The sequence below is a fragment of the Hippocampus comes genome, unplaced genomic scaffold, assembly GCF_001891065.2.
Source record: "Hippocampus comes isolate QL1 unplaced genomic scaffold, H_comes_QL1_v1.1 scaffold59, whole genome shotgun sequence".
In the NCBI taxonomy this organism is placed as follows: domain Eukaryota; kingdom Metazoa; phylum Chordata; class Actinopteri; order Syngnathiformes; family Syngnathidae; genus Hippocampus; species Hippocampus comes.
In genome coordinates, this window is record NW_017805406.1 from 1,131,604 (window position 1) to 1,148,475 (window position 16,872).

General features: G+C 42.5%; 1 protein-coding gene across 2 annotated transcripts in view; it reads right to left on the reverse strand.

Moving 5' to 3' along the window:
- Positions 1-89: 89 nt before the first annotated feature.
- Positions 90-16,872, reverse strand: part of LOC109517961 (serine/threonine-protein phosphatase 2B catalytic subunit alpha isoform-like) — a 20,533-nt gene continuing 3,750 nt past the window's right edge. Inside the window, exons 2-14 of one of the 2 annotated variants that reach the window (XM_019873501.1) lie at positions 12,363-12,563; positions 10,263-10,387; positions 10,054-10,165; positions 9,570-9,715; positions 9,339-9,478; positions 4,625-4,702; positions 4,429-4,523; positions 3,485-3,610; positions 3,281-3,358; positions 2,786-2,870; positions 2,506-2,603; positions 1,950-2,000; positions 90-1,559 (exon numbers count right to left, since the gene is read on the reverse strand). In XM_019873501.1, coding sequence (XP_019729060.1) covers positions 1,381-1,559; positions 1,950-2,000; positions 2,506-2,603; positions 2,786-2,870; positions 3,281-3,358; positions 3,485-3,610; positions 4,429-4,523; positions 4,625-4,702; positions 9,339-9,478; positions 9,570-9,715; positions 10,054-10,165; positions 10,263-10,387; positions 12,363-12,563 — 1,514 coding nt within the window. In that variant the 3' untranslated portion in view covers positions 90-1,380. The remainder of the gene's footprint in view (positions 1,560-1,949; positions 2,001-2,505; positions 2,604-2,785; positions 2,871-3,280; positions 3,359-3,484; positions 3,611-4,428; positions 4,524-4,624; positions 4,703-9,338; positions 9,479-9,569; positions 9,716-10,053; positions 10,166-10,262; positions 10,388-12,362; positions 12,564-16,872) is intronic. The other variant, XM_019873502.1, reaches the window with a different exon arrangement.

Below are 16,872 nucleotides of genomic sequence, written 5' to 3' on the forward strand. Positions count from 1 at the left end.
CGCGAATGCACACCTGAGTGACAGCACACATCTCGAGCAGTGCTGGACAAGCAGGATATATTATAAAACACCCCAAATCTCTTTCCTTCTTTGTCTCTGTTTTATAGCAACGCAGGCGTGATTGCTGAAGCTTCTTCAGTGGAGGAGGATGCTCGAGTATTTTTTTTTTTTTTTTGTCTTTCCAGAAAGTGAGGATGTGCGAGGTAATGCCATGCGTTGCCAACGTGAGCACAAATGATGCAGAGAGGCGCAAATGTCTCTTTGAGGACGGCTTTGATAAAAATAAAAAATGCATCCCTTTTCACATTCTCTTAATAGATACTGTAGATACCGAGGAGATTAAGTCTCCCATCCCCCACTTTTCTGCCCTCAACTCCTCCGAGTTGCTAGGAGATGACTGGCGGCGAGTCATGTGGAGATTTAATCTCACACTGCAGTGACTTTTTAATGCTTATCTTTCAAGAAAATATCAATACAAGGTAAATAAATAAAATAATCCACTTTAACACCTTGACAGATTAGCCATTCAATTTCATGGGAATTCCTCATGGTTAGGGGACATTTGTTACCTTTGTTAACTTTTCCAAAAAGGTCATGATTAGCCTCCATTGGAATGTTGTGACAATATTGTTTGATTATGATTTACCTGTGACATCTTCTGACTTGTATGTCTCCAAATATGCTCAAGTAACCAAATATGGTTTGTATCCAAATAAAGATGACCGCCACGCAGCATGATCTCTAAAGTTTCATTTCATTATCAACACTATTTATTTATTTGTCTTTTTTTTTGGCAGATTGGTTTGGAAAATTTGAATGGGCACATTTTGAAGTAGCCAAAAACGGTTCTTTGCAAGACAAAATCCCACTATGACACCCCACACCCCCCGCGCCCCCCAAAGGCGTTCTGATATAATACTCTCAAAGCAAGATAAATATCCTCAAGGTGTGAATCAGTGAATGACTTGATATAAACATTTAAAAAAAAAAAGAATAAAATCATTTGCATGGCACGGATGCTGAAATGATGCCTTTTGTCGGTCACGTGTCCGCAAAACAATGTCCGACTTAGTTCAGTCTGTAATTGAGCAGAGGGAGGGGACAACAGGCGGACAACTTTTAACTACACGGCAGCCCTCAGGCCTCCCCTCAACCTTCACATTCTGTCACTAAATAAATGACCTTTTTCCTCATTTTACATTTGCTGCAGATCCCCTTCTGTCTGTCTGCTGTGGGCCCGTTTGTGTTTCTATGTTCTGAGGCCTGAATTTCGATTTGGCAACGTCTCACTGCACGGGGGCGGCGAGGTGGAATATCTGCAAGGTCGGAGCCCCCCCCCCGCCTAGCTCCACCACAACCACCACCATCACCAACCGAGGCTCACTGGATGTTGCTGTTGTCATCCGTGCCGTTCGCCTCGGACATATTCATCTTTCCCATGGAGTGACCCACGTGGTTGACGCCATCCCTGCGAGGGGGCATGCGCTCGTTGATGCGGTCCAGGCCCTTGGCTTCCTCGAAACTGGTGATCTTGTGCTGGGGGGAAAAGCCACGGATGGCTGGGGAGGAGAGGAACACGACACACAAACGGAGGGGGATCAGACTTGCATTTATTGCTGATATTTTCTGTTGTTCTCTATCTACTGTATCTCCCCGTGAGGCTAGAAACAGTCTTGTATCTTTCTAAACCCCTCCGTGTTTTCCCAAGTCTCTTAACTCAAAGTGTGCTGGTTGTTACGATGACTGAGCATTTATAAATCTTGCCTGCCAAATTTATTGTCTCATTTGCCGTACAAGCAGCCATTAAGGAGCAATGTTTTGATCAATAATGTGTGTGAAATGTTGCTCGTGTGGGGTTGAGAGGTGGACCGGGAAGATGGAAGGAGGAAACCCATATGCTGGGAGGATTTGGGAAGGCTGAAGGGAGGGAGGGGCTCACACAGGTTTACCTTCTCTGTCCTCATCACTCGTCTCGATGGCTTCAATGGCTTCAATGGTGGCTGGGGGAGGAGGAGGAGGGGAGCAGGTTACTCCGGATAAAGCCATGCAAATGTCAAAAGGGCAGCCCCCGCTTGAAAAGGCAGCTCAATGTTAGGTCGGATGCCATTCGTATGTACGGTAGCAATGGAGTCAAACTTGGTGGGTACGCCATGCATTGACGTGGACTGGAGAGAATCAGTGTCAACTACAGGTCAAAAATCATCAAAACGTGGAGAGTGGCAAACAAAAAGAGAGAGCATGGCAGGGACACATCGATATGAAATAACATGGACTTTATAAAAATACTTTGGACCATTTGGAGTTTCTGCTCGGTACCAGAGAGTATGCGCACATGTACAAAAAATACATTGGAGTGAAATTATACGAAAGATCTAAGGGGCAGATGTCTCCAAAGAGATTTTTGGAACCCTTTCAGAGGGTGATGTTGAGTTGAAATCACCACGAAAGAAGAAAATCTGTCAAAAATGTACGGAAAGGATTCTTATTCTCCAGCCTTGTACTTACCACTCTGCAGCGTCTGTTTGCCCCCAGAGAGAACCCCGCTCGGCAGCATGCCGGTGGGCGTCAGGCCCTTGAGCGTCAACACATTTTCACTCTCCTCTCTGCAGGTATCACAGATCAGACGGATCAGATGATCTGAACTCGTTTTGAAATGGGTGAAAATATCTTGTCCTTTCTAGGACTGTTAACACCTCTACCGCTGACTGGCTGCTTCATTGTGTACAACAGTTCCACAAATGATGGATATAATACAATTCTATACAAAACTATATGCCGTGATTACCTGAGGACTGAGAACATCTTGGCCATTTTCCCAATTGCACGGATCTTGTTTCGAATCACCTCCTTGCGTGCAGCAGCTGCATTGGCTGTCAAGAAATATATGTGTGAGTGCCGCTGATGCTTTGTATTGATTCGAGACCACAGAAATTATCATTTTCAAGCCTCATTTAAATTTTTTTTTTTTTAACCAGTCAAATTTTGTTGTTGACAACACTTAATTCTGTGGTGTGTAAAATTTAGGAGACATTTATTCCATTTTACATGGAGTAACATTTAGATGTGTTTAAGATTTACATTTAAAATCGACTGTAGATTCATAATGTATATTTAGATTGGCATTGTTTAAAGCTAAACATGACAAAGTGTTGCTTCAATTTTCAACGTGGGCTACTTGACAAATGGCACGACATCTCCTGCAAGAGCTCATGGTGTGTCTGCGTTTGCGTCACAAGTCACAGCATCTCACATTTCAAACATTGCTAAATTGGACAGTTACCGTCGAATATCTCATCTTCATCATTCATTAGCTCGTCATCGGAGCATATACTCAACACATTCACCAGCATCTCTGTGACTAAGGGGAGAAGGAAACAGAGCGTAGGTAAGAGGTTTGGTAATCGAGCAATGATCCATGGAGGTAGCGGATCGTTACATAAGCACAAGGAAAAGCAGCAAAGCGGAAACCGGGCACACTCCATACCTTTCTCTCCAACGAACGGCAGCGACCAGGTGAAGACGTCCATGAAGTTGGGCAGCCAGTAGGGATGAGGTGAGCAGTTGAACTGTCGGATGTTCATGACGTTGTTTTCGTATTTGAGTACAGCAGCTGGGAGAAAAGCAACAGCATGTTAATAATAATACTCCCCGCCGAAAAGAAATTCCGGCAAGATAGCTTTTTCGCACAACATATATACGTGAGTACTGTGATAGTGTCTGTCTACGGGTGTTGCTCCAACATTTTTGACCAAGTACCCATTGTTGAGAGGATTATTCGATGTACTGCATTTTTGTTCTCATGAATCATAATAATCTGACCCATCATGTGACATATGATCACTTCCAGTGGTTGGGGATCACTGCTACAAGCCATAAGACAGCAATGCTAGCCTTCGAGGATAAGCGATGACTTGACCTCGAATTTCATGACTGTAAATAGCACCCTCGAGAGACATATGGCCACAATTTGCCAGTAACTATTTTGGTGTTGACGAGCAAAAACCTTCCTGTAGAGCTAAGCAGGAAACATCCAGTAGATGGCATAACTGAGGCCAGCCGCCGCTGACTCTGATACTTCAAGAGGCATAAAGCCACCTGGTGATACTGTAGTCAGCCTGCCTACGGTCCCACCCACGCTCCCCATATCCCACAGCCAATGGCAAGCAAGACGCAAGATCTGAGAGCACCAACACACGGGGGGCTTCCTGATGTATTCCTATGTCTTGTTCATAAGCTGTAAGCTACTATATTGCTGCATATGCTCAGCGGCCACAACATTAGGTACACAGCCACAATCTCATGACATCGAATGCAAGAGCCACATCTGTCAAATCAGAAACCATTTGATGAAGAGTCTATGCACGTTGGGTCAAAGAGGAAAATGGAACCTCAAATTGAAATTTAAACGCAAACAACACATTTGCTCACCTTTGTTGTTGTAAACATCCAAGTAGTTTGGTGCAGAGAAGATGGTGATGAGGGATGGGAATCCTGTGGTCTGGCTTTTACGATACATCCGGTAACTGGTAGTGAGCAATAACAACACCAACAAATAAGAATGACTTTTTTTAAATGCACAGTTTGGTCTTTTGATATGTATCCATAAAGCACGGTGAGAACTTACCCTGCATCTTGTGCCTCATGTGCTCGGATAATTGATAATAGGTTATTGCTCTGTAGGAACTCACAAACAGCTGGGTAACTGAAAAGAAAAACATGTTAACACAACAATCATAATATTCTTTCAATAAAATTGAAATTGCATTGGACGGTTGTTAGAAAAGAAAATGTGGAAAAACTGAAGTTTGAAGTCACCCAGATTGAATGAGAGTTCCAGCTAATCGAGTCACTATTAATAAACTAAAAAGTTTGTGCATTCCATGTTTTTCCCTTTCTAATTGTACCTCAACCTGACTATTTGATTGACAGTTTCCAAATATAATGAAATTAATATTATTTTTGTTTCTGATTAATAACAAATATGTAAATTTTTACTCGCGTCATCAGCATAAAATATTAATTTCAACATTTCAGATACTTATTTACAGGTGCAAATGTATTGGTCCCAACATTGACCCCTGGGGAACACCACACATCACATCCAAACCCTTTGATTCATACCGTGCTCCCCTCAGCCCAATTCAGCTCTTGTCCCGGAATCCCATATCGTTCAAAATAAATCAATCAGGGGACATGAAACTCTTTTGATGTCTCATATCACACAACAGAATGTCAGGTTAGTGATTATAAAAACAACTCTGTAGTAGATACAACGAAATGTATCGCTCATGAATATATTAATGAAACGCTTGCAGAGGATGATGCAAGCATGTGGAGGAAAAAAAAAGAAAAAAAGAATGCAATTGCTACTCGAACAAGACAAAATAGCCCATCAAGTGGCACACACAGCCACCCAGTTATAACCTGAGAGAAAATGAGGTGCTCCAATCACTACAAATAAAAAACTGCATTGCATAAAATACTTTTCAGTGGCTAATGTATACACATCCAAGTCCAATTGATAATAAGGTCTTGCATTTTAAAATAAAAAGTTTTTTTTTTTTTTAAAAAACATGGTATTATTATGAGAAGATCTCCAGTCACAGCTTAGGACCAGGATTTGCAGACTGCGGTTGAGATTCCTTCAGGAGGAAGGTCTGACAATTGAGATGGTTCCATGCTGCATTATGAATATGATGCACCACAGAGCAGCTCTCAACACAGCTGTTATGCAACACCGTGAAAGGCGTTATGTCATTTTGAACATCTTCAAGCCCTTGGGTTTCAAACAAAGATTATATATTGATGAGTAATGGCTTTTGTTTCCGTGTTGTTGCCCTTTTAGTTGTACCATATAACCAAAAAAAAACAAACAAAAAAAAAAAGACAGACAACCAGTGTTACATCTGGCACGATCAGTCACTTGTACCGGCATATCATCCCACTCAGAAATTGTTGCAATTGATGTTACAATAGCATGGAGATAATCCAGCTAACATTTTCTAAATATGTTCCAGATGAAGGCATCAGCCAAAAGAGTGAAGGCAACAGGACACGTCTATGGCTCCACAGGGCTTTCGTTGCTTGTTGCTCGTTAATGTATTCAATTTAGAGTTGTGACTGCGATGCATTTCATTAAAAGCCGCCGTGTGTTTTCAGTGCATACATAATTGCACAGAAATATTGGCATGAAGCATGTTAGCGTATCGATGTAGATTGCTACTTGCCTCTGAAGTCATCTCAATGATTTCATTTCACGAGTGGGTTTTGATTTTTGGTGTGAGAACTGATGATAAGCATAAACCCAGAAGTTGACAGTCACAAAATGTTTTGACAGTAACAGTTTTATCTTATTTAGTCTGTCCATATTCATTTGAATGCAGAGCAAGTTGGAAGTGGTTGTGTCGGACTTTAGCGGTAGAACCAGTCTTGGTTGTTTGAAATGGCATTGGCTGAATGTTTCCTTCTAAGTGACTCAAGTGACTAATTGACTTTACACCGATCGTCATCAATTGTTAAAGTCCAGTCACTTTGGAATCTAACGCAGCATGTTGCGCACGCCGCCCATCATCTTCCTCTCCTCCGGCACTTCGCCGCTGCCTATCCACGCCGCCATCAAACTTTCACAAGCGTTTGAAATATTTAAACGCTCCAAGGTTTGCGCTGGAAGGAAAACAAGGAGCCCGCTGTGCCCTGAGCACCTGGCAAAACTGTGCCATCCCTCTTTTATCTAGGTCACATGGCGAACGTTCCCAAGGTGCCCCATATATAAATTACAGAAATAGCTGCGCTCACATGGATACATTCACTGCTCCGCAACGGCTGATAGTGAGCACTGATGAGACAATCTAAAATGCTGGACTCAACTAGTGTTTAAAAAAACCCAAACCAAAAACATTGAAACAACGACATTGCATTTATTTGAGCTCGTGTTTGTCTTAGCCTTTTGGTCTTGAATAAAGAATGCTTATTAAAGCAGGAAATAAACATCCCAAAGTACAACATGTACTCGATTATTTTCTGTTCACTCCAATGGTTTCTATTGATTCATCAGAGAAACACACACACACACACACACACATTGCCTGCCTGCGGCTCACATTTCTTCCCTCCTTTGTGAAATTATGTGTCGGTGAGCCTGCGAGTGAGAGGGAGCGCAAGTGAGAAATCTGACAAGTGAGATTGAGCGAGAGAGACAGAGATGGAAGTTCTGTGCTGCAAACACAGTCATAAAATTGATCAGTTAGCCCGCTGGTCATTGCCTTTGTTTGTCTCGATGTACACGATGCAATGAACAAGCCTCGACTCTCAATGGAGGAAAAAAAAAAACCGTAGCATTTTCGGATAAATGTGGGTGTGGCTGGTTGCTCATGCAGTGATGCTCAAGTTACTTTGTCTGGAATGAACACAAAAGAATCGATTGTTCATCCTTGAAATGACTGTGGAGTCCTAATTTTCCAACACTGACAAAGATGAGCAATATGTAACATTTTCAACGTGATACCACGATATCAGACAGGCTCAAATATTATGTAGTAAAGTGAGACATGATTTCTATGACTTCGAGAAGATGACTTTTCATCAAAATTCATCATATATTACTGTATATGCACTCATTTCGTTATACATAGACTGGATCTAATTCGATCTATTGCTGGAACTGTATTTCATATGCCATCTTTCCAACAACAATAATAATGCGAAGTTTTGATTGATTGTCACTGTCATCGAGTTGGTTATGGTGGTCGTGGATTGCATCATACTAAAGCGTTTTCAAATATTTTTGCCCCTCTCAATAAACAACAATTAATACATTGTTCAATTGATGACGTTTTTTTTCCTTCAAGAACAATCAAGCTGAGACAAATTAGACGTACGCCACGAGAAGTGTCATTTTTGCTGCAATTGGGAGAACGCACGAACAGCAGAAGCCAAATCAAAACACATGTGACATTTACAAATTTACGGCTATTTGAAATCGATTTTATATGTATTGATTTTTGCAAAGTCAAATAATACTGCAAGTCGCGCTTGTTTGAGTGTCATGGTCACGTTACGCCCGCTTTGGGGACTTGCTTGGCGAAGGTGAGATGACTATATTGTACCATACGTAGTATTGATTGACTTTTCACATCGTTCTCACTCCACTCATTAAGGGCTTCTTATATTTAAGGAAGCGATTATGTTGCATTGGCCATCGAGCCCAAGGGAATGCTTCTTCCGTCCTAATGCCGGCAAAATAGTAACGGTGGTAAAAGGTCACAGGCGGATAAATGACAATTACGTTGCAGCCTCCTCCGCATTATCATCTTCACGAGCGGTGCTCCCACCGAGGCACAACGTCCCATTCGATATTCTTTGCTGGCTACTCGGCAAGGAGGATGATAAACATACACTTCAACGTAACAAGTCATCCTCCGTTTGGCTCGTTTATAACTACAGAGCATAGTGTGTGTGTGTGTGTGTGTGTGTGTGTGTGTGTGTGTGTGTGTGTGTGTGTGTGTTGGGGTGGCAGGGACGCAATGTTGAACGAAAGTGCAGTCTTTTATTGTTCTTACGGCTGAATATTAAAAGTGGTTAACTTATTTTTACATTTGTATCATAGTGATGCATGTAGATTGACGTCGCTAACTCTCGGGTTTTTTTTTTTATAATGACAACAGGTTGACCCTAGAACAGAGCGTGCTGTAGGTCATGTTGCAAAACGGTTCACTTGGGGTCGATTTCCTACGAAGTTCTTGGGACGTTGACATCAAATACAATCATTAGATCTCCAAGGCACAAAATGAAATATCTGCACTTAACCCTTCTGTCCCACTATTTCATCTGATGAGTCATATATTCTTATTCAATTTCCGGACTGATATATGACATGAATATATGAATTTGAAATCATTCTGCACATGCTGACCTTGTGTGATAGGAGCAAAAATGCTCTGAACCGCCATAAAAAAAGTTTCACCCGGACGGCCGCCGACTCTCATCGCCACACCATGTCCACATTACAGGCTCGGCTCTCAATTTCTGTTGAACGTGCACTTCTTAATATCTGCTCAATCAATTCGTATGTCTTAATCATTCGATCTCTATTTTTATTGCAATCCCATGCTCATTTCTGGTCACTTTTTAATTAGGGGAAAAAAACAAAAAACTACTTAAGTCCCGTAGATCCTGATCGTAACTTTGCACAGATGCATGAACAGTTTCTGGTCCTCGGAGAAGATGTACTGGAGTCCAATAATTAGCCTTACGGAATACAATAGTGTGGATCGCATTGTGAAGGACAGAAATGAACTCAAACTGAAGCCTCATTCGTGACAGGGTAGTGGTAAGCTCACCTGTAAAAGTAGGAGCAGCCTCGTACTGTGTTGTGGCTGAAATATTCCTGCGTTTTCTCATTGCCAAAGTCCTCCAGAGGATCCGACCACAGCAGGTCACACATGGGCCCGAAAGCCGGCGGCTCCTTGAACCGATCCAACTTGACACGACAGGCGGGCAGAGACACTCGATTCATGAGACAAAAAAAAAAAATCTGTCCACAGCTGCGATATCGCCCGTGGCGGTCTTACCTTTTTAATATCATCTAAGGTGTGTATTTCAGGTGAGAGTCCGCCGTGGACGCACAGAAACTGCTGGTTCATGAGCGCAGCCAGAGGAAGGCAGTCAAAAGCATCCATGCATGAGTCGTACACCTGCTCCGAATATTTGATTTTACCTGCCGAGCAAAGGAAGGAAAATTAGCCGGACGTGTGATGTCTCCGATCTACTACGGTACCTAACCAGTGCAATAGTAATGAAAGAAAGACGAAAATGGAGGATGGCACATATGCAATGCGATGTGATTTTAGTCCATTCAATTCTACTCATTTGCCCTGTTAAGGCTGAACGACCTGGACCCAACATGCCCCACAACAAATGTGAAATCAACCCTTTCATGCACCCTGTAACCTGATAGCATGATAAGATGTCCACTGTAGTAATCACTGTCCCTGAAAGGGTTCATATGAAAAATACTCAATGCACTGTGCACGATGAACACTGAGGGGTACTCACATTCTTGTTTGAAGGTGAAATATTCTGTCAAATGTCTACATTCATGATTTCCACGCAGTAAAAATAGTGTCTTTGGATAGAGGATTTTCAGTGACCAAAGATATAAAACACACTGTCGAGACAAAAAAAATGCAAACAAAGTGTTTGTTCGGTAAGTTACAAAACGCCAGCTTATAAGAGTACGTGTCATTTCCCACTGTTTTCTTCACCTCAATACTGAAGTAGCCACGGTCGACATAGTCCCCCAGGAACAGGTAGCGTGTCGTGGCTGGTGATCCGCCCACTTCGAAAAGCTTCATCAGGTCAAAGAACTGCCCGTGGATGTCCCCACAAACTGGAAAGCAATGCAAGGAAATTGAACTTTTAGTAAGCTTCTGCATCGCTTTTATGATGACAGCACTTGGAATCTGGAACTATTTCAACTTCCCTTATTGTCTATGGTAAAGCTCGCTTTGAAATCCAAACAAATCAGCGATTCATTTTTGACCTCCAATGGTCCAACCTAAAAATTTCATGCTGTATTTCAAGGACCTTAAAAAATGTCTGCTTACTACGAATGAGCCTACATCTTTTTTTTTTTTCCTGTGGGAAAAAAAATGCTCACTTGAATAATGAACAGCTGAGCTGGATGCTATTCATTTTGTCCTGAATATTTCTGTAATGTACACTGGAAGCTGCTTCGTCACCATTTGCCGCTGCACATTTTTTTTTTTTTTTTTTAGAATTCAGCTTGCTTTCTCGTCGCATTCATGCTGCACTGTTGTGTGGAATGTTGTGATTTTAAGAAATTATATGAGCGGGTATAAATGTGGGTTGTCCTCGTCGTCACGAGAAGAAATGTTTTTGGCCGAAAAGCCGTTGTCAACCTATGAGAAGTAAGACACTTTTCGAGAGGGAGATGCATACTTGTCCCCCCCTCAATCGACCACCGTACGACTCTGCATTGCAAACCAACATCTCATTTCCTTGTGGCCTTCAATTTTTCATTATCATCTCTCTGTCCCCCTCTCTCCTGCTCACCCCCCATCTCGTCTCTCTTTTTCTGTCTCCCCTATCAGCTCCACAGTGGCCTTCGCCCACTCAAAGCTTGGAGCGATGTGCGTGGGAGACTGCTTGTGTGACTAAAGCAATCAAACACAAACACACACACACGCATTCACATGCGACCGCGTATCCACATGCATGTACACAAACATCCACGCTGCATGCCCATGCATGTTTTTGTTATATTTATGAAAACTCTCAGTATGATCTGACACAAGCGACATGAGTACAGTGAAGTGGAAATAATCTGTCGTCGTTCACCCCTAATGGACACACAACTGAAGCTTCAGATGGTTGCGATCAACATCCGTATGCGCCACTTGGTCCATCGTCCATATTTCATACTCCTGAGCGAAAGCTTCCACTTTCCTAAACTTGTGTGGCATCCTTTTCAGTTAAACAACAAAGACGATGAATTGAATCCTTGTCATGATAAGGTAACTCAACAAAATAATTGTTTGTAGGAAATGACGTTTGCTCAATTTTACGTACGGTTCCAGATCACTGACAGTTGATACTTTGTAAAATTACTTTATTTTTTTTTTTCTGTCAACATGGTGAGTGGCTAAATATATTGGTCAGACTTGGAAGCTGGAAAAAAAAAAAGATCTCAGCTTGAGGAAATATATCCCTTGATGATTGTACACCCAGAATAAAAATGTCTTTCTGGCATGTTCGGCATGGACTAAAACTAGGCCACAACTTAGGTTGATCAGAGGGAGGCAGTGGCAGACTCAGACGCTGCCAACATTTGGAGATGTCGCAATTTTAGCAAACGCCTTTTAACTTGATACGCCGGGTAGTTGCAACAGACATCAAAATGTCACACACTTGCTGCAGCTCAACAGACTAGCAGGTACCTGATTTAGCACAGCTGCATTACTTAAAAAGTCTGCAGAACTGATCTGTTGGACATTTTCCCTCAAAATGAACAAACATTCACACCGATGGACAGTTGAAGGCCTTGAATGAACCACGCTGCTCGCGCCCTTTCTTTTCCGTTGCTGATTTCTTGTCTTTTTTTTAATCCATTTTTTTAATCCATTCAACAACCCCTGTTTTTTTCTTTTCCGCCTTTGAAAATCTGAGTGTTTCTAGTCCTTTTTGCATCACTTATTGTCTGACAACACTTTTGAGTGTTTTTTTTTTTCATCTGGACATGCCACCGTGTACGGTGTGTTCACCATACAGTTTTGATAGCCACCACTTTTGTGCATGTGTGTGTGTGTGTGTGTGTCATTGCCGTTTCTTAATGTCAAAACTACCTGTGACCGGTGCCTCAATGTCCAGTATGGTTTTCTCCTGGCGCAGGATTGCCGCTCCTTCATTGATGATTCGCAATGCCACGGCTTCTTCCACGCGGCCCTCCTTGGTAAGGTGGGCCTTCAGGAGATCCACTCGGGGTTTCCCTTCACAGTCGAACACTTCTTTCATGGTAAGGCGGTGGCTTAGGGGGAAGGGGACAGCTGGGGACCAACAGACACACGGGACATCAAAATCAATTTGTCTCCGAAAAGTGAGACTCGCCGCAAACTCCACTCGAGAGCGAGTGAGACGGATAACCATGCGGAAACCTCGTGCACGTTTTCGCCGAAGGCGAAACACAGCGGCGACATATATTTGTTGTACGCAGCATGTGCAATCGACTCTAAAAATATGGCTTGTTTAATATGCACAAGGACAATAAATCCATTTGCGGACCCAAACAGTAAATTATTCAAAACTATGGCTGGCACAATAATTCTTTTCGAATACGTAGAAGTAAAGATTTGTTTTTCAAATGGTGACAGGCATTGAAATAGACTGCTGGATACTTCCTTAGCTACTCGTGCACAACCAAAGCAACATACTTTGAGCTTTGAATGTCTTGGTTTCTTCACTTAGTAGAAGAAGGTGGAGGCAAAATATGACAAACACCTTTCAATAAATATGATGTTATATGAGCATTATGAGCACTAATGTAGGGAAAAAAAACCCATTGGCTAACATGACCATGTGCTCAATATATCCAACAGTCTCTCTGGAATGCAAAATCCCGTGGCCATTAAAATGCACCTGTCACCTAGCCTACAAACTGGCTGCGAAAATGTGAAAAAGAGATCATTATTCTGTGTCAGGAAAGGTTATTTATCAGATGTGAAGTTGATCCCTGTGCGCTGTGACGACGGGCTTTCAGGCTCCGTGTATTGACGTTAATCTATAGATCATCAGGCTTAACGGAGTGACTCTTTCGACACGAGGCCGCTGTAAATAATTCAGATTAATGGAAAAATAAGACAGATGACTGCAAAGTTGCAAATTCCTTCACTGATAACGCGCACGCCAGTGCACATTCACCAAGTCGGCAGTAGTTTGCCTGCCAGATTTGAGCCCTGCAAAGGCGAGCTCGGGGCCTTGGGCAGAGCCAAGCGAAAGGAAGAAAAAGGAACGTGCCTCAAAGCTTAAAGTGAACATGATCAACATGTTCTTTAATAATGAATGTGAGGCTAGAGAACTCTCAAAGTCGCCGCTCCCGGGATAATGAGGCAAGCGGCAGCAAGTGTTTTTAATTGGAGAAGGAGGGAGAGGAGGGGGGAAAAAAATTTTCGCAGTGTGCTGTGTGTATCTGTGATGGCGATGTGCGCTTTGACACATTAGCGGCACACATTGTCTGCCTGTCAACACACACACGTACACAAACGCACACAAGTGTTGGAAGTTTGACTTGAGTGACGTCATCATTGAATTTGGAGTTTTGGGGATAAGTGCGCGACGTGCAGTGTATGACGTGACTGAATAAAGTCAATAGCTAACAACCTCCGTAAGCATTACCATTTGTCGCAAAAGGACAAATTTAGTTCCTGTATATAGGCGACATGCATTATCTCATATTTTCATGAAGCCCCTCATGGAAGAATAACCCAGATCGACACAGTGTTATGCTGTGCAACGCACACAAACCCACAGCCCGATGTACAGTGAAGAGACGAAAGAAGCTGACTCCAGCTCAGCGCCCAAGCAGCGGAGTCAAACTATGAAATACTGTATGTTGCCGGGCAACAGCAGCAGCAGAAGCAAGCAGCAGCTGACTGTTGGAGTCGAGCCAGTGCCGACGCAGAAAACTACATTTGGCATTCTCATATGCGCTGCTGGAAAAAGCACATCAACTGCTGTATCTGCATCTGAGGCCATATCGAGGAGTTTCAACTCACGCCGCTGTCAAGTGACATGTTTTCAAAACGTGCAGGGTAAAGACACCATAAGGCAGCGTTGCGTTGCTAATGAGCAATCTTGAGTTCGGTCAGGAAATGCTGAATGGCTTCTTGGCTACGTCTAATGAGACGGTGTCCGTTTTTGAGTGAAGCAATTAACGTAGGAAAACATGAGCGACTCCATATCTTCCACACGTGACGTGTGTGGGAGGAATCAAATGTGAATTGCCAAATCTGAGTATTGCTGGATCATGACCATGGAAGGGTCTACTGGTGGTTTCAAGCATGTGCATTGTGTTGCGCACGATGTGTAGCCATATAGGCTGACGTTGCAGGTGGCGGGCAAAGCACCCTGAGTTAAAAAAAAAAAAATTGGGACTTGTCAATCATTGGCATCTTGAGAATGTGTGTCCTCTTGTGGAGTTGCACTCTGTAGAGGAGATTCCACTTCAAAGCTTGAATACAGTAGATAAAAGCTCACTTGAGGTCAACCATTTCCCAAAGGGGGGCAATCAAGCTCGGACCTCCACGGGTGGGTTCATAACTATGGATGACACCTTAATAGAAAAACACTTTGGACACGGAGTTAAATTCTGATGTATTTTCTCTTCTTCTTCTTTTTGGGGGAGGGGGAGAATTGCATTTTTGCAATACATATTGCTTCCTAATGACCTACTTGACCCATTTTGATTAAAACGCCTTCATTTACACACAGTAGCTTACTAAGAGCCCCCAGCGTAACTGGCCTGAATATGCCTCACCATTCCCCGCACCACAGTGGTGATCGTCCCCTTGCAAAACAAAGTGCACAGGCCAGCAGATAATGCATTCAGATTCAGTTTCTTCTGTCACATTAAGGATGTGGAATAGAAATAAGAGATGGTATGAACTTGTAGTACTTTCACTTGGGGGGGATAAAAATAACTGGCTTGTCGTCAGTAGTTAGCTGCACGGGCCACATACAACGACTGTCTCGACGAATCAAAATCATCTGCTTTTATCACCTAAGTGACACAATGGTGCTTTTTGTATCCATCTTTAGATTTTCCAGACCGAACTAGTCGTAAAATACCTTTTTGAAATGAAACTGGGAGGACAGACTTCAAACGTAAAAAGCGTTATATCCAAGCACAATCCTAGTTTGTTTGAATTAGGAAGAAAAGAATAAATTCAAACAGTATATCGTTAGCTTGAAAGCAGAAATGAATAAATCACTTGTAATGTATTGTTACCAAAGCTGTCAAAAATACCCATGTGCCTGCTAAGAAATTGTCCAAATTCAAATATGATTTGGGCAATGATGCTGTCAGACATATTAACATACATTAGGTACCCCAACAAATTCAAAAAATCTGCCCTTTGAAAAATAAAAACGTGGTAGAGAGATTTATTTATTTCGGAATTGGTAAGGCAGAAAATATGAATATACTGTCTCATTACGATGTCACAACTTAAACAAATATGTCTTTGGCAGTGTCAATCAAATCAGAACGTTTTAATCTATGTGAAGGTACAATTTTATTTTATTATTTTTTTGAAGGCGCTTGTCTACTGGAATCCATGATGGCCTCAACAGATTGCAAGTTTGAAGCAATGGAGGATTTAATAAGACATTCTTCTGCAAAACATCAAATTGAGGGGATTTTACACAGATGAATCATGCGCCTCAAGCACAAATATAACGATGTGTCAGCAACTGTGTGATGAAGTGCACAAGTTAGAATCTAGGGTAGCCCATGTTATGGTGTGGCTACTCGGTGCATCAAGTATTTTTTAAGCCGTACTTGTAAAAAGATGGAGAAATATGGACATCTACAGTGCTGCCATCTAAATTTCAAATCATTTTTTGTACCAGACTCGTTGTCACCTCAAGTGCAAAAGTTGCTGATCCTGAGTGAGCTGCACAGCCATCGCGCTAATAATGCTGGTGAATACATTGGCGTACCCTGAGCTGGTCCATGGAAAAAATGAGTTATTAGTTATGGCACAACTGTGCGTGCTTGCTTCATCATCCTCCATTGATCAGACTTTGCATCCACGGTGATGTCCTGCAGCCTTCACCCACTCATGCATTTTTTGGCAGCCCTTGGATTAGCATACAATTACAGATACGAATCAATTATTGTTAATTTATAATTCCATGCCACCTTCTTGTTCTTCCACCCCGTCAAAATCCTGCTGCATCACTGCCCCATCTTCGAGCAGGAGCTCAGCATTCAGCTGTTACCCCCCCCCCCCCTCACCCACTCATGCATTTTTTGGCAGCCCTTGGATTAGCATACAATTACAGATACGAATCAATTATTGTTAATTTATAATTCCATGCCACCTTCTTGTTCTTCCACCCCGTCAAAATCCTGCTGCATCACTGCCCCATCTTCGAGCAGGAGCTCAGCATTCAGCTGTTACCCCCCCCCCCCCACCAACCTCCCTCCCGGCCACAGAGCTAAGACACATTCAAATGATGACAGCTGAGAACAAACATAAAAAATACATGATTGCGTTTTTAAAATTTATACACCCATATCACCCTACGCAGCCGTGCCCGTTGGAGTTCGTGTAGGCTGGCTAGAAAAAAGGATTG